The following is a 17,142-nucleotide window of genomic DNA, read 5'->3' as shown; positions in this document are numbered from 1 at the left end:
GGCGTGGATTTCTTGAATTGCCAATGTGACTCTACTGCAGGTCTAGCAGCTTCCTCGCTGGTTCATTGGACTGCAACCAGGACTTTCCATTCGTGTACATATTTTCTCTTGCCTATATTGGATGCTTCACGTCGGGTACTCGTGATATTTGTTAGTGATTATACTGTCATTCGACTTTTTATTTGGAATTCTCTAAGAGGAAAATCTCAATATATCCTGGTTGAGCGCAATAAGTGGCCTGTTTCAATCACCCGATTCAAGGTAAATACCTAAATTTATGTGTAATCTCGGAATTTGTTTCAAGACTGTTGCCGATGTATCGCTGCAATTTACCGGGAAATATGAAGCATCGAAATTGGGGGTTGAACGACAGCAGACTGTCTTGCATTGGCCTGATACAGGTCTTGGATGTACGAAGTCTGTTTTCTTAGAACAAAGCGAATACCGAAGTAGTTAGGAGAAGGGTAATAATAGCGCAGTCCTTGTTCCATGGACCCACACCAGCTGTAAACCTAAACAACTCAGAATCGCCTCAGACCATCTCAGCTGCTGTCTTAGACCACATATACAAACTTATTGAGCTGGGCCCGGGCGATTTCCACTGTGTGACCCAAGGCGGGACAGATGAGACACAAGAATGACTTGACCATGCGGTGCAAGAACCAACGACAAGGTACTCAACAAGTTTCCCAGCATATTGGGGAAGCACATTTTCCAGCAATGAAGCTTTCAATGCTATTCCCCCTGCATAGATATTATTCTAGCAACAAGCCAGAACAAACAGTGTCGCAACGTGCTGGGTCGACGATGCTATCCGCAGCGGGCTGTAGCACTCCCGATGACACGAGTTGCAACGAACTTATCTCCCGCCAATGAACTAGGTTGCGTCTGTTTTATCAATCAGGAGGTCACTCATATTGAAGGGAAGATTGTTCGCAACCTTAGACCCTGGCCAACCGGCGATTGGACTTCAATTGCCTCATTCATTACTATTTTTATGATGTGTGTTGTCTAGCACACCTTGTATTCTGTTATTGAACTGAGGGGATGGGTTACATATGGTGATATCTGATGCTTTGCTGTAGCCGCAGTGTCTGAGAAAGAGAATAAGCTCATCAGCTCATGCAGACCTACATCATGCAGAGCTACAGCTACAATGTTTCTGATGTGTGCTGATGTTGGATTCTAGATCTAGGGTTGCTGTCAGATTTTGGTATGCCCAGTGAATGAGCCTTTTGGAAGAGAAAGCACCGGGGAGCTGTATATAAGAGCCATTAATCTCGAGAATCAAGACACTCATGACATTGTCGAAATATTTCCAGTTTATCAGTCCTATTTCAATTCATATACATCATTTCTCAATATTTAAGTTTCCAATCGAGCTGCAGAAAATGTGTCTTCTAAAGATCTTCGTCCTTCCTTTGCTATGGATTGCTGTCATGGCATTCCCCCGAGAAACCGGAAGCCCCGATCTAGCTCAGCAACTTGAAGCCACAATGACCACTACAGCCGTGGCTCCAGATGTCACCGTCCAGGGTGGACTTCGCTGTACAGATGGCTCAACGATCCTGCATACAACGGATTGTACAATGGGAACCCCACTTGTCTACTGCCACAAGAAACAACCTCCGATCGAGTGCGACGAAGGATTCTTCCCTACGGTCTGGCACCCAGATCACTGTATGGAAGAGTCAACTTGCTTCCCTCTGAATGCTGCATGGATCACGACTGGATGTTCGAATGGCTTGATTCCCTATTCTACCAAGACACTTTATGATGGCGTACTAGCTGGAGGAGTGTCGACTACTGTTCGAGGTATTATGTTCCTGAATCCCTAATATCAGCTTGCTTCCTGATTCTAACATTTTCCTTAGCGGTTTCCTGCTCATGTGCCTCCGATCAATGGTATAGCATGTCTGTGCGCGATGGAAGTTCGATAGTCGATACTTACTGCATGCCCTATGACTATTGTCCGCCAGGTATGACGATCTTGACCAGTACTGATGCGTACTGTGCTACGGCCGCTGCGGAAGAGTGTCAGGACGTTCCTCTTGAGACTTCTTATTGTCAGTGTGCTGAAGCGACTGAAACTCCGATTTATCCAGATTGGCCTGGTGCTACTGCTATTGGATGTATGTAGGAATCTCGATTTGAGCTTGAAGATGGATGGTACTCTGTTCTTGAGCTGGGGAAGTAGTTGAAGTTCTGGGCATGTTGGTAAAAATGAAGGTTAAGTCCAAGTTGGGAAGACTCACTTGAGCTGAGGATATTTAATGTTTAATTTGGCCCTTTTGTGTTTCAGTTTATTTCATTTAGTAGCTACAAAGTGGATTTTAAATAGTTAAACTCAGAATTTGTGTTTTGAATAACTCCCACAAGCTCAAAGAATGATCCAAGTTGACGTCGGAAAGTTTTAGGAGCGATATTTGGAACACTTGCTAGAAATGACGCGAGATCTATGAAATTGAATCGATTCTCAATTTCTCGAACCAGACTTTGTTCTTGAACAACTAGATATGGTCAGTCTTCTTTCCATAGGAATGCACACAGCGTTCAACGATAACAGTGTACTACTAACCTACCATCTATATTCGATTCTGACTCATTCCTCCTACCCCCACATTTAATGTTACCCAAGGAGATCACATCAGACCTTCCAGTAGAGAATGCCCCACACCACGGCACACCCCCACGGGATGCCGGTGAAACAAGACACGTTTCGCCGAACCGGTTAAATAGGTCTGCTTGAATGGCCCGATGCAGTCAAATAAGCCGGCACACTATCATTGTGTGAGATTCTTAATAAGTAAGATTCTTAATGAAAGACAAAGATACCTAGATTAATGTATGTATTGATTGCATCTAATTAACTGCAATGCCCCTCCAAGTGGCGAATAGCTGTGCTCTACACCTTCCACATGGAGTCTAGGTGATACAAGGGTATTTAAGCATAAATCCATCTTTCAATAATATACCCTATTACGTATCCATCCCTGTAATTGCATTTGAATATGTGAATATGTACTTCATCCTTTTCATCGAAAGGGGAAACTCCACCTACTTCAATCTCCGTAGTTCGAGAAAGGTCCACGAAGCAAAAATCACTCCATCCCAAACCAAAATGACGAAACTAATTCAGATCAGGAAACTGATTTCAAAGCAACGGATCAACCTTTCCTTAACTCCAACGAAACAGAGCCATCGTATCGAAGGCAGGTGGAGCATTCCACACGCCACGCACCTAAGCCCCTCATTCGGCGTCCTAATGAGGGAAACAAGCGTAAAGTCCCGCACGTACAGGCCCGTGCACGAACCCCGCATCGGCCCGCGTTAATTGCGTGAAGACTGCTGCAAGTTACATAAGAGACCTTGGTTGCCAACTTTTTTTCAGAGCTACGGAAAGCTTCTTCACAATCACCCTTCATTCGGATTCAATTGATTTCAATAAACTCTCACGATGTCTGAGGCACTTCCTGAAATGCAGTACCGCCATCTTGGCCGGACTGGACTGAAAGTTTCGGTTATCTCGCTTGGTAGCTGGCTCACTTATGGTGGTCATGTTGGAAATGGTAGGACCTTGTTCTTTCTTATTCTGATGGGATGAATATTGACTCAGTTGAACAGAGATTGCTTTTGATTGTATGAAGGCTGCCTACGACGCTGGTGTTAACTTCTTTGATACCGCTGAGACATACTCTGGTGGCCAGGGTGAGGTTGTCCTCGGTGAGGCTATTAAGAAGTTCGGATGGAAGCAGAACGACCTCGTTATCACCACCAAGGTACTTCCCTGCTGAATCTCTATACATGTAATTCGGGTTGCTGATTGCGCAATTAGATTTACTGGGGCAAAGCCAACAGCGCCAACCCCGATAAGCCATTGAACAACAATGGCCTCTCAAGAAAGCACATTATCGAGGGCATGAACCTCTCCCTCAAGCGATTGGACCTCCCATATGTCGATGTTGTCTATGCTCACCGTCCTGACCGCGATACACCCATGGAGGAAATCGTGCGCGGCTTCAACTATCTTCTCGACAACGGCAAGGCCTTCTACTGGGGTACCTCCGAGTGGTCCGCCAGTGAGATCGCAGATGCATGGCGCGTCGCCGATAAGCTAGGTCTTGTTGGACCCATCGTAGAACAACCGCAGTATAACCTTCTTGTGCGCGAGCGCGTCGAGAAGGAATACCGCTGGCTCTACGAGGCTTACGGACTCGGTCTGACTATCTGGTCACCATTGAAGGGTGGTATCCTCACTGGAAAATACAATGGTCAATCCGCACCTCCTCCTGGATCTAGATTAGCGGAGTCAGAGGATGTTTACGTTAAGGGTTGGCGCAAGACTGTTGGTGATGATAACTGGACCCGCCAGCTGGAGCAGACTGCTGCTTTGCAGCCTATTGCTGAGGAGTTGGGTATTAGCACTTCTCAGCTTTCGTTGGCTTGGATCCTGAAGAATAAGAATATCTCGTCTATTATTACTGGTGCTTCGCGACCGGAGCAGGTGCTTGATAATGTACGTGCTTTGGGTGTTGTTGATAAGTTGACTGATGAGGTGTTGGAGAAGATCGAGAAGGCTGTGGGTAACCAGCCTGCTGAGGAGAAGCGCAGGTTTTAAAATGTGTTCTGCGAGTGCTTGGGGAGCTAATGTAAACTAGCGAGAAGAGAACTTCAAAGAAAAATAAACGCACGATGCTTTTGTTCTAACAATCATTTCCATTTGCTATCGCTGGAGGCTGTTATTTGTGAGACCATCACCTGGTCAATTTTCATTGTATAGATCATTCCAGTACATCATATCCTGAAGAAATTCTTCACTCAAGTTCGCATTTACAAAATGATCTCGCTGGGGAGTTCTGATCCGACGATGGATTTCGGCAGCAGTTTTCCAGCCCAAGAACCCGGCCATTTCCCAATCAATGATTCCCACAATTTTGTCGTCGTCGACAATAATGTTTGACTGTGTTAAGTCATTGTGCACGAAACACATGTCCGGATCGTTGTTGGTGTTCGAAAAAATATTTTCTGCTTCCAACGAGCTGATCCTGCCATTGAAAAGTAGATTTGGATCGGGGACAATATGTGCGCATATTGCTTGGTTTTCTGATGGTTTTATAGTGGAAAGTTGATAGAGTATCCTTCTAGCTTGTGCTTTAAAATCTTTTCTCTGGCAGGAAGATAAATATGGCCAAGCTACATTCAAAGCGACGCCAGGGAGCCTTTCTTGGACAAGCACTTGGCGATCATTGATCTAAGAAGTTAACGGGTATCTACATAGTCGAGAAACCAATGATGAATACCTTGCCATAAAACCATGTTGCCGGAACTTTGATATCAGTCAGGATGGCCTTCGCTTGTAAGATTGCGGAAGCCTCATTCGCATCAGCATAGGAGAAGTCGATCTCTCGAGACCCAGGGTGCTCGTGTTCATGAAGATGAGTAGACTTTATGATGACACTACCGAGAGCGAAAACGTCACGACCACCTTCATCAGCCGGATAAATTCGGTTTTCTGCCGCTTTAAAGAGGCAGGGGTTGACGAGTTGGAATGTTGGAGGTTGATACGAAAGTCATCGGGCTGCGGGTGGTAGCGGCCATAGAAGGCCACATCCGCGTACAAGTCGGTCGCAGGGATTTTTTCAGGGTCTGCTTCATATGGGTTCTTTCTGGTTATGGATGTGAGTGTCTGTAAACGCACCCTTGATAGAGAGATATGAGGAATACTCCCATTCCAAGGTTCTTCGGGTAAGGAGAACGAGGCTGCGGGGCAGCGATAAGGATTCTTTTTGTATGGATAAGAGCCGCATCTGCAATACATAAGTCAGCTATCACAAATGAATGCCGGGGTTTATAGGAAGTTGGAAAAATGGTCAGATAAAGTAGAGAAATTGAAATTACAAACACAAAATTTAGTGTCACCATTAAATCCCTCAAGGTGGAAAAAGTGATCCCTACCGACTTTGGCCCGACGAATAACTATTCACGATCCTTGAGACACACAGATGCGGGGGACAATAGCGATCATCGGGGGAAACCCCATTCTCTATGTGTATTTCCACCTGATATTGTATATATTTAGAGCTTACGGTACAGGTAGCGGTGTCAAGGCCCAAGAGGGGGTTTCCCGGTGATTGCTATTGCATATACAGCAGCCACGGGCCGATCTTCTAGCATTTCAAAGGAGTCAATGAAAAACATTAGGGGGGGGGGGGGGAGGAGGTCTATTACCACTGAATTCATGGTGTCATAATAAATTCTGCCTTGCCCAGGTTTTGCTCATCGCCCCTCACAAATCCCAATTCATTGGCGGCTAGCTATTTGATATTGGGCTCGAACTCAGCCTCACAATCTCGTGTCCACGCACCGCCCCCAATCAGCAGCCCCGGTTGAGGGCATTGGCCAGAACTTGAAGCAAAAAGCTGCATATGCAGTGGCCAATTATAATAATCAACGCCAAACGCCTACCCCTCTTTTCTCGAGGAGAGAAATTTGATAATTTTACTCGTCTTTACAACGATAAACCCAACTTTGACATATTGCAAGCTCGGAATGGTAAGGATCGGTCGTATTCCATATAGCCTCCCATTATCTGGTCACAAGAATGTCAGGCATCGAGGTAGCGGGCGCAGTCCTCGCGGTCGTTCCTGTTCTCAGGTCATCCATCAATTTCTTCAAGCATGTACCGAAAGGCAAGTTGCCAGAGACATTCGAAGACGTGAGATCTCGACTACCCCTTATCCTTGTTACCCTCCAAGCGTGCATGAAATACGAAGAAAAGGTTAAGACCTTGATGGACCCGGAGAATCGCAAAGCTTTAGAGGACAGCCTTCATCATTGCGATGAAAAGGTGCGAGATTTGAGAGAGATATTAGAAAAGGTCATCCCCAGTGAAAGAGATGCCTGGAAAAGATATCTAAAACTGGCCCGGGGACTTGGTAAAGAAAGAATGGTCGAAGAACTCATGTTGTCAATAACTGACAATGTGCAAATTATTGCAAACACCGTCGTACTCCATTCTACTTTTCTAGGGGACAAGACTGAGCGCGAAGACATTATCAAAGAGATGAAGTTAGTAAAATGCTTAGGGCACGAGGAACAACTCGAAAGCTCGAGCAATACTTTCAAAAGCGGCAAAGGTGCACAGGCAGATAATGTCCTCTCTGCGAGTGGGCAACAAATTAATGATGATGAAGATCTTCACGCCCAGAAGTCCGGTAAGAATTAAAAGTGACGTGGTGGCGGTTCCTGGATGGTGAAAGCTAATCCACGCTATTCATAGTTATCAAGCAGAAAGGTTATTATTCCAACTACAAAGGACCCGTCGGTGCCCACCTCGACTACGCACCTCATATTGCTCCGGAATCGTTTATCGCGCGTGACTTGGAGCTTGATGAATTGAGACAGATCTTGGAACCAGGCGATGTAGCCCTAAAACAGCGGCTGTTAGTTATTGGCGGTAACCCGGGTGCTGGCAAGACGCAGCTTGCCATTGCTTACGCGCAACGCCACCTTGAAAACTACGAATCTATTCTTTGGGTAAATGCAGAATCTGAATTGAAGCTTAGAAACTGTCTTCTATCGATCGCAAGACAAATTTTTGATTTACAAGAACCGACAACGCTTGCGAATGAGGATATTCTGATTCTTACTCGCACGTGGTTATCTGATCCAAAAAACACACGCTGGCTATTAATATTCGATGACTATGATCATTCTGAAGAATTCAGAATTGAGCAATATTATCCGTCAGTCTCCCATGGTTCTATTGTCATTACCACGCGACAGCCAGATCTCGTCGCAGTCACAGCTAGATGTGTGAGAACAACTCTATGTGTGAAGCCTTTCCGGATTTTGGTCACTGGGATCCGGGCTTTAGGTCTTTCTATCGCTACAATACCGCTTATCATACACTATCTCGATGCGCTTGTGCATGAAACGGGACATATGGGAAAAATGAACCTTTTGTGGGGTTATCCAAAGGATTTTGCACGCTATTCGAGCGAGCTAGCAATGTACCACGCAATTCTGCTGGACACAGCAGAACGCGTCCTAGACGGAATGGTGGAAAGCGAACATGAGGTATTAAACCTCATGAAAAATCCACTGAGCGACGAATGGGAAGATCCGATTTTGGAGAGGCAGCTTCGTATAGAACTTGGCCGAAACTATGATGTTTTCGAAGCGAACACAAGGGGCCTCTGGGAGCGGCTCGATCGGCTTTCTACGAACATGGGTATTAGCGAGAATATGAAAAAGGTAAACTATGTACCGTTTTATTGTTCTGGTACTCGCAACTGATGAAGTTGATAGCCCATTAGCACTGAACTTCCAAGTATTAGGTCATTGCGAAAAGTCCTTTCGCAAGACGTATACGAGGACCTAATAGAAAATCTTCGTGCGACAGCTTCTATTCGCATCGCTTTGGAACGTTCAAACTTTGCCACAAACGTTTTAATTTCAAATGAGTTGGGCATGGAGGGATACGAAACCAAGGCGAAGTATGAAGGCGGGGGAGATTTTCCTGAATCCGAACTTGGATCTGAAACAGATGGAATATCAACTCCGAACTCGCTGGACGCGGAGGGAGGTGAAATCAAAACGAAGGATGAGAATGGTGAAGCTTTTCCTGAATCCGACCTTGGATCTAGAACAGATGGAATATCAACTCAAATTTTCAGCTCTGTTCATCAAGGTACCAATACCTTCACAGAAGACACTTCATTGACTCATAAAAGTGGTGCACCGGGTAATTTTAAAAGGAGGACCGACGAAAACCACGCCGAGAACGTTGAAGGACTGTATGATTCACAAACACAATACTCTGCGTCGGATACTTCAAGTTTACCACCCCCAGAGGGTAGCGGATACATGATCAGCCTTGCAAAAGAATTGTTTGATGCAGTCAGATCTTCCCAGTCTAACGAGGAAACCATGAAGCATGTTTCTGGAATGCTCCCGGACCTATTAAGAGCCTTTGCGCTTAAAATGGGATACAAAGCGGGGACGAGAATACAACTTGATATTTCTTTCTTTGTGCATAGATATCGCAGGTAAGTAATAATACTACCGCATAGTCGGAATTTCGCTAAATATAGGTAGCCGTATCCAGACTTTTTTTGAGGACATGCTACCTCTCGAGATTGACCCAGGACTGGTTTCCGAGAAGATTGAGACTAGGCAGTTTGCAATAGATCGGTTTTTGTTGGAACCTGAGACTGTACATGGCAATCCAGGAGAAGTGTCTAGCCTGATCAGCCCAGAACCAGAAGATTACGATGACGCTTTCGAGGATGACATGGAGTCAGAGCCCGATACTGGTCCCTATCGTGAATTCATTTTAGGGACATCAGCATATTCCTGGCTCATTGCAACATTGCAGAAGGAAGCAATCATCACGAGATCATCTCCGGACATCATGGATGAAATTGGGAAAGGGATTTTGAAGGCATTACCATCCTTTCACAAAGTCAGCAGAAGACAGCCTTCCCAGGGGTATAGAGGAATCTTCGAGTTAGATTGGGATCTTCTGCATTTTCTGGAGCAGCAGTCTACTGACCCACCGCATGAAGCGGTAAAGAAGGCAATTACACTAACAGGAACGTCGAGTGATGGACAGGCAATAACAACTGGAGCATACCTTTCACAAACCTGGCCCACAACAGGGGATATTGTGATGCAGCTTGTTGTAGATGTCGTGAAGAATACTGACCACCAAGCGATGAGTACTCGATCCGTACTCTTTATTTTTAAGATGAACCATTGGCTAACTCCTTACAGCCACCTTCCCAGATGGAACAAGCGTTGACGTAAAGATTCGAGAGAGCAAGTTCATAGTCATAGCTTCCGGAACAGGTGACTCCTTGGCCGAGGTTGCTCAACAATTTGCATGGCTTGGGTCAGCACTTCAACCATCACATGTTGATTACGGTGTGGTCTCCTGCACCCCTTTCATCCGAAGCAGTCGGCGTCTTACAAGTAAATCTTTTTCAACAATATTACCCGGTGTACTGCCTAGCCTTGAGTTCCTATATGTCATCGGGTTCAAAATGGAGTCTTATCCGAGTGGAGAGAAATTGCCTGGGCAATGCTGGCATGATATGTTCAGAAACCCTGTTGTTGTTAGAGGATATCCTATCTTGACCAAGAAGGAGGATGGCCTAGGGCTTGAGATGCCACTTAACATGATGGCTGGGCTCACTGAGTCGGACCGAGCAACCGAATTTGATGGGAAAGTCTTTATAAAGGGATTCTCAGTAATGCTGGTGGCCACAAAGATTGTGGAGGATCTCCTAGTTTGGCACTATTTCTATAATTCGGATGGTAGTCGAATCTCCTACCTCGACCAATCTCTTCAAGGAGTCGAGAAAATCAGCCTGATTCAGCTTGAGACATATCGGCATGTTGTGGGGTGGTGCGTGGATTGCAAATATAATGCTGGTAAGTGACATCCTCCATAGTTTACTGAGGCCAGCCTTGGAATCCTGAGTTCATCGCTAATGCGAACAGGAGCGGAGAATGCGCAGTATGATATAGGCGGAACAGGTCTTCCCCAGCCTCATGCCGGCTGCATGCTCGACAAGGTGTCTTTGTCAGGGGGCAAAATCATAACGGGCGGGCTTTCATTCTCGATATTTTTGAGAGATAATCCACCCCACCTTGCTCGAAATGGATATGTTCTCAAGCTCAAATGGATATACACCAAATACGTTATGTTATGGGATGAGAAGGACAAGCGAGGTTGGCTTGTTAACGGAATCAGTGCATTGCTTCATCTCGTGCGGGCTTCCCTTCGTCATTATAGCAAAGATGATTTTTCGTCGGCATTTTTATTTGACTTCGAGAAAATGATGAATTCGAACGAACTCAAGCCAAATTCTGCCATCAAAGTTCTCCTCCATGAAGGCAATAAGGAACTTGAGATTTACCCAGGCAAAAGCGAACGATCTGAAGAAGAGGAAATAAGCTCTCCAAAAAATAATACGGGTTATTCAAAGACCCAAAAGAAAAAACGTGGTTATTATCTGTTCGAGGATCTCGTTGAGCAGCATTTCACAATCTTAGAGCAGATTATAGAATATCATGCTCACAAAGCGGGGGAAAATGGAGTGAATCTCAAGCTCAGAGTACGAAAGCACCTAGAAGGATGGGACTTCGTGGAACTAGCGACAGATCACGACCCAAGGCCCCGTGTTGCAACACTGGAAGCTATGGGGTGGGGCTGGGTAGACTTCATTCGCTCCATTGGTGCAGTAACACTGTTTGGCCGCGACTTTGGTGAAATAATTCAGCCTGTCGATTTCGATGGAATGTGCCCTAGCTGGAAGAAACTTCCGACGCAGAAATATTATCTCGCTGCGAGTGTCCGTGAAATGAAGGATATTATGGAGAAACATGGCAAGGGATGTAATGGTCTTGACAAGTCCATTGACAACCTTCTATGGCATTCTCCTAATAACCCTGTCTTACCTTGCCCGTGCCAAGGTCAACGCAGGGTCCAACCCCATGCCAGAAAGGGCACACATCATCATGATCCTGTGCAAGTTTTCTATCCAAGGAGATCGCGTCACTTATCCCGTGTGAAGTGTCCAGAAAAATTGGAAGCTGATGGCGCTGTTGTCTTTGGTCATAATTTCTCATGCAAACTTCGTTGGAAAGACAGCGGACAAGAGGTTTTGGAACAAGAAGATTCAAAATCTGGACTATATACTCATCAAAATATGCATCTGACACCGGCTTCCAGTTCTGCATCGTCAACGCTAGTGAACGATGAATCATTGACAAGCAGAAGCTCGCGAAGCCATTACAGCACGACAAGCGGTACCACATCTCCATCTGTATCAACTGATCCAACATACTTTTCCCCTCCGGAATCAGTTTCTGACACGGCGAAAGATACTGCGGAGCCGGAAATGTCGCATTTAGCACATTCGGAAAGAGACGGAACAAGAGCCAGAATGAGGACCAGAACGAGAACGCTGAGACATGAAAAAAGGCGAATAGATAGATGAGCTTGGATAGTATATTTGCAATACAAATAGTGTTCCGACAAGGGAAGTAATAATAAGACGAAGTGGCCTGATTTCTAGACTTAATAAATGTATTAAACACACTTTCCACCATCAACAACCATCTCAGTACCATTGATGAACCGTCCCTCATCACTACCGAGGTAAAGACACATATTGGCAATGTCGTCGGCCTCAGTAAGACGGCCTAGAGGTACATTGCTGATAAACTTCTCCCTGTTCTCGGGTGTGTCCTCCATCCCGGTAAACATAGCGAATAGCCCAGTGCCAGAAAGTAAAGGCGCAACGCTATTGACTCGGATATTGTGTGGACCGTACTCCGCTGCGAGACCTTTAGTTGCCTATTAAAAATGATTAGAACTGCCATTCATGTATACCAAATCATCTGAGAATCAGACGTACATTTGTGACTGCGCCCTTAGAGGCATTGTACCACACCAACCCAGGTCTTGGACGACTCGCTCCAGTGGAAGAAATGTTAATCACTGAGCCTCCTTGTCCCTGCTCGATCAATCGGGGAATAACAATTGTCGAAGCTAAGTAAATGCTCTTGACATTGACTTTGAAGACGCGCTCCCACTCTTCATCTGTTACCTCGGCCGTAGGCTACACAATATTAACATTTATTGCAGATGAAAGCCATTGTCTGGTCCTAACCTTGTTCCGATATGTAGTCCCCGCATTATTGACAAGAATATCCAATCTTCCAAACTTCGAGAATGCAAGGTCGAGAACCGTCTTCCACGCATCTCCCTGTGTCACGTCCGTGTGCTGGAAAATTAGGTTCGAAGGGTTCTGCGCGGCGACCTTCTCTCCCCCGTCGACGTTGATATCAGCGACAACGACCTTCGCGCCCTCTTCACCGAAGCGACGGGCAATTGCAGCGCCAAATCCGGATCCGCCACCTAAATTAGCAGACAGATGTCAGCTTCCTTTCCTGAGAGGTTGAGTCGTTGATGGGGATGGATGTAGGTGTAACTCACCAGTTACGATGGCAACCTTGCCTTGAAGTCTTGTTCCTTGAGCGGACATCGTGCTAGAATGTTATGTTTCAACAAAAGAATTTGATAAACTGAAGCCGGGGTAGGTCCAACAGCTCTGAATTTAAAGAGGGGGATCGGCTGGGTAGAATCGGACTACACTCCGTTTCCCCGCATTGTTGCCTCATAAAGCCGTTTTGTACCCCCAAGGTTCTTGGCATACAACCAAGGCCATTATCTTCTTTGGGATATAGCCTACATATTGCTGGTCCCGAATTATGTAAATATCAATCCTGTTTATTAGAACGATTTAAGTATTCATGTAAGAATTTGTATTGTTTAGCTATGATGACACATGTACAGTCATCGGCCAACCCCGCATGGCTTCGAATGGATACTCAGAAGTGGATATTAAGCAGGGCCTGATGAGGAATAGATTATAATTTTTTATTGCCCAAATTTTGTCCCATAAGCAATGCCATGGGGTGAACTATTGAGCAATATTTTTCATCTTATGTGCGTTGCATATGATGAGATGTGAGTGAGCAAGAAGTAGAGCGAGTTCATCATCGAGTGTTGCTAGCCTCGGCCTCGCTGTGGTGCTCAACTTCCTCTACCGTCTCGACAGCACCCTTGGAATCGATAAAGTGCGTGATACGATCATTTGGAAGCCAGGCACTCTCCGGCATGACGAAGTAAGAGATCAAAGCAAGGATAGTGACACCAGCCATGATGATAGGAGCGTCTAGAACGAAGATTAGTATACTCTCAAATAGATAAGAAGTGACCAGACATACAATTCAAGTTAGCTCCAGTGACGGGCCATTCATATGGAGAGAAGAGGACAGCAACAACCCATCCGTTCCAGAAGACACCAATGAACTGGAAAGGCTTGCTCCAACGACCAAGACTCCATTGGGGCTTGGGGAACCGCTTCGGGGTACAGAATAGGCGGCCCAGGCAAATGAGGCCGTATGCTGCTGCGCTGGGAACACCGGCGGCTGAGACGAGGGAAGTGAAAGCCACGTTTGATGGGAGGATCGTGCAGGTGACGAGAGCTGCAACGCCCCAGACTACGATGACGGCGTTGCGCGGCTGACCGTTGTGTACTTTGGAGACCCAGCCGGAGAAGGGAAGGACTCCGTCGCGGGCAACGGCAAAGACGAGACGGGATGCGGCGATGATAGCGATAGCGGTATTCTAGGGGTTGTTAGAAGAGTACGGTCATTGATTGTATTTATCAATCTTACCAGCCATAGAGCGACGATGCAAATGATGTTCATGAAGATGTGTCCACCCTTGCCCAGAACCACAGCGTATAGTGGGACAAAAGGCTGGGGAGATCCAAAGCTCATAAGAACATCATTGGTAGGCTAGAGAATGACGTTAGCATGGGTATACTTTGAAAAGATCCGACTCATCAGAGCTACTTACTGCGCAGAATAAGAACAGAATGATAGTAGCCAAGCCACCAATACCACTAGCGACTGTACTCCAGAAAATACCACGGGCAGCGGTAATAGAGGCGTTCTTGGTCTCTTCGGCAACGTGGCCAGAGGCATCAAAACCAATCAAGATACCTGCTGTGGCAAGGTAAGAAAGACACCAGTTCCAGCCCTCTGGGGCACCAGTTCCGTTGTAGGTGGTCATGAAAGCTTCATGGGTAGTGCGGAAGCCCCAGGTTTGAGCAGCTCCAATGGGCAGCCAGATGAGGTTCAGGAAGAAATCCAACATGACGAATCCTGCTGAGACCCAGAATACGTATCTGAAGTAACGAGCTAAAGGCAAGGTCAGTGGAACATCCAAGATCCCTAGAACAGAATAAACGTACGAGGCAAGAAGTTCAGAAGCGCAGCCAGGGCAAGCAGAATCTCTGTGCAGATCCATTGCACAGCGCGGAACTTGACGCTGTCAGCGTCCTTGGGAAAGTCGACATTGAACACAGTTAATTCCTGGAATATTGTTAGAACTGGCGATCCTCATATTGGACTCGGATGGGTTAATCTTACAGCAAGCATATAGTTGGCCGCAGCCTGAGTGTTACTAGCACAGAAAGTAGTCCATGCCGTCGTGCTCCACCATGCAACGACGAATCCAAGAAGACGACCAAATGTCGGACCACCAGCCTCCGCAGCCCAAAGATAAATAGATCCAGCGGACGGAGAAGCAGAGCAGACCTCGGCAACAACGGCCGCTGTGATAAAGGTGAAGACCAGAGTCACCAAGTAACTAGTCCAGTAGGCCAAGTTTCCACCAGCAGCGATACCAGTGCTGTACGTGACACGCACGCCACCAACGAAGTACAACGCAGCTATAGGAATCAGTCTTAGGTTCGTCGTGGTGATAAATCTCATCAATTTCACTTACCAAAGGTAGTTGCAAAGTTCTCAAATAGGGTATATGTTCGATGAAGAACCTATCCAAACACCTTATCAGTCGCCGATCTCATTATGCATATTAGATCAGATATGATCAGATCAGATCAAAAGGTCAAACCCACCGGCTTATAACCCATAGTTTGCTAATACACGCGTCAGTCAGTACACCCTACTAAGCCAGAACTAATATCACAAAGTACTCACCAGCAAAGCCGCATCATCCTTCGCCTCATTCTGACTGCGATCAGCCTCACCCTCGCCCTCAGCGACCGGGTCATCATACCCCGTAACAAGAGCGTCCCGCGCCATCTCGGATATCAGCGCTTCGCTTCTTTCCCGAGAACCCAATTATGGAAGCGGAAAACTCAAAAAGCCAGTGCAAAGAACACTGATGCCGATGCTGATTCTGTGAATCTGACGGGCGCGGATGTACCTTCTCTTTAAGATGGCTCCAGTATCCTGTCGATCGATCGAAGAAGAAAAAAACAACGTCGGAGAATGTGAAAAATTTCCGTAAATTAACTTTGGCCCCGAATATGGTTTACGCCGTTTTGCGCCCCCGGTCAGGAACGATGCTAACCCCACTAAGCGGGAAGAGTAGGAGTCCGCCCTACCCTACTTATGGAGAACACTTGGTCTGGCTAGACTCCGTACTTGCGGAGCTTAGGCTGGAGCGAGGTATTAATTGTGCTTGTGCTTGGTTTGGATGGTGGTTTGGAGGGGTTTGCGGGTTGTGCTAGGGGAGAGGAAGTGTTGTCGATCTTGCACAGGGCGAAATCTGATAAAAAGAGACCTCAGACTCGGAGCTAGTTTAGGATTTCAAGTTCAAGTTCAAGTTCAAGCTAGAGTAATGGTACGAGATTATACGATCGAAGAGCTTTAATTTTCGGAGCTTCCACTTCTCGGAGCTGTCTGGTCCGTGAGCGAGCGAGTTCGGAGAACTCTTCTTTTCTTTTCTTGTGCTTCTTCTTCCTTTTTCTTTTTTCTTCGTTCTAAGTATTTTCTCTTTCGATTCTCGTCAGTCTTGTTGTCAAGGTGGAAAGTTTTTGGCGAACAGGAATGAGTTGTGCTAATCCGTGGTTCGTGGCCTGAGAAACATTCATGATTGCGGAGGATCAGATCAGGTTGGATGGCGCAAGATATCCGGGAAGAGGGAAAAGAAATCATCTCGCGATGTTGATTCGTTGGATTGAATTAGTAGTGATCCACTTAAAACCGGTTCAGTGCGGCCAGGGTCCACATGCGGGCCGGAGTCTTGTTGAGATCGCACCAGAATCAGAATCAGATGTTCCTCGGTTGCTCTGTTGTAGCTGACGCTAGTTAGCTGTTGCTTTTTGAATCGTTGTCTATACACGTTGTGCGATTCTGGGGTGCATATCTCAGGGTTAGTTGTGTGACCAGAACCACGTTGCATGCTCGGGTTCCTTGGCTTCGTGAAGTAATAAGTAAAGGAGCGGGAGGATAAGGGAGGGAACGCAAGTTGGCATGCGAAGGACGAATATCAACTCTGGGACTCTAGAGACGGAAATATGGGATGCAGGGAAGATGTAGTTCATTGCATAAGTATGATTCTCATGTGCATTTGGGCATAAATTCATCAAGCAATATGGGTCAGTTCTTACAAAAGATGCAGTGTTTATGTGCAAAGAAGATATGGGCGTAATTGCGTAAGAGCTACAGAATATGTACAAAATGGAAGTGTTACAGGCATAGATATCAAAAGCCACCACTTATCATCGTGAGTTGTTGGGTATGTCT

The 17,142-nt window shown here is 46.1% G+C and overlaps 6 protein-coding genes across 6 annotated transcripts; 3 read left to right on the top strand and 3 right to left on the bottom strand.

The window, feature by feature from the left end:
- Positions 1-1,391: 1,391 nt before the first annotated feature.
- Positions 1,392-2,140, top strand: N7478_007610 (uncharacterized protein; the record flags this gene model as incomplete). The annotated part of the gene is made up of 2 exons (XM_056923824.1): positions 1,392-1,815; positions 1,875-2,140. The coding sequence occupies 2 exons, from the start codon at positions 1,392-1,394 to the stop codon at positions 2,138-2,140; spliced, it is 690 nt and encodes a 229-aa protein (XP_056776550.1).
- A 1,317-nt stretch (positions 2,141-3,457) lies between these two features.
- N7478_007609 (uncharacterized protein) lies at positions 3,458-4,618 on the top strand (the record flags this gene model as incomplete). The annotated part of the gene is made up of 3 exons (XM_056923823.1): positions 3,458-3,569; positions 3,625-3,779; positions 3,836-4,618. 3 exons carry the CDS (start codon positions 3,458-3,460, stop codon positions 4,616-4,618), a joined length of 1,050 nt encoding a protein of 349 aa, XP_056776549.1.
- Positions 4,619-5,270: 652 nt separating this feature from the next.
- On the bottom strand, positions 5,271-5,730 carry N7478_007608 (kinase-like domain-containing protein; the record flags this gene model as incomplete). The annotated part of the gene is made up of 3 exons (XM_056923822.1): positions 5,271-5,518; positions 5,566-5,666; positions 5,699-5,730. 3 exons carry the CDS (start codon positions 5,728-5,730, stop codon positions 5,271-5,273), a joined length of 381 nt encoding a protein of 126 aa, XP_056776548.1.
- An 871-nt stretch (positions 5,731-6,601) lies between these two features.
- N7478_007607 (uncharacterized protein) lies at positions 6,602-11,986 on the top strand (the record flags this gene model as incomplete). Its single annotated transcript, XM_056923821.1, has 7 exons — positions 6,602-7,214; positions 7,280-8,256; positions 8,311-9,050; positions 9,100-9,722; positions 9,778-10,437; positions 10,507-11,419; positions 11,893-11,986. The coding sequence occupies 7 exons, from the start codon at positions 6,602-6,604 to the stop codon at positions 11,984-11,986; spliced, it is 4,620 nt and encodes a 1,539-aa protein (XP_056776547.1).
- Positions 11,987-12,100: 114 nt separating this feature from the next.
- N7478_007606 (SDR family oxidoreductase) lies at positions 12,101-13,058 on the bottom strand (the record flags this gene model as incomplete). The annotated part of the gene is made up of 4 exons (XM_056923820.1): positions 12,101-12,367; positions 12,429-12,632; positions 12,684-12,931; positions 13,010-13,058. 4 exons carry the CDS (start codon positions 13,056-13,058, stop codon positions 12,101-12,103), a joined length of 768 nt encoding a protein of 255 aa, XP_056776546.1.
- A 514-nt stretch (positions 13,059-13,572) lies between these two features.
- Positions 13,573-15,693, bottom strand: N7478_007605 (putative amino acid permease; the record flags this gene model as incomplete). Its single annotated transcript, XM_056923819.1, has 9 exons — positions 13,573-13,751; positions 13,804-14,206; positions 14,257-14,379; positions 14,441-14,784; positions 14,838-14,958; positions 15,016-15,317; positions 15,374-15,422; positions 15,507-15,527; positions 15,589-15,693. The coding sequence occupies 9 exons, from the start codon at positions 15,691-15,693 to the stop codon at positions 13,573-13,575; spliced, it is 1,647 nt and encodes a 548-aa protein (XP_056776545.1).
- Between the last annotated feature and the right edge of the window lie 1,449 nt (positions 15,694-17,142).

Source organism: Penicillium angulare, assembly GCF_028827245.1.
Source record: "Penicillium angulare strain IBT 27051 chromosome Unknown utg000005l_segment0_segment0, whole genome shotgun sequence".
Lineage (NCBI taxonomy): Eukaryota > Fungi > Ascomycota > Eurotiomycetes > Eurotiales > Aspergillaceae > Penicillium > Penicillium angulare.
Note: the sequence above shows the minus strand (reverse complement) of the source record. Positions and strands in the feature narration are given on the sequence as shown.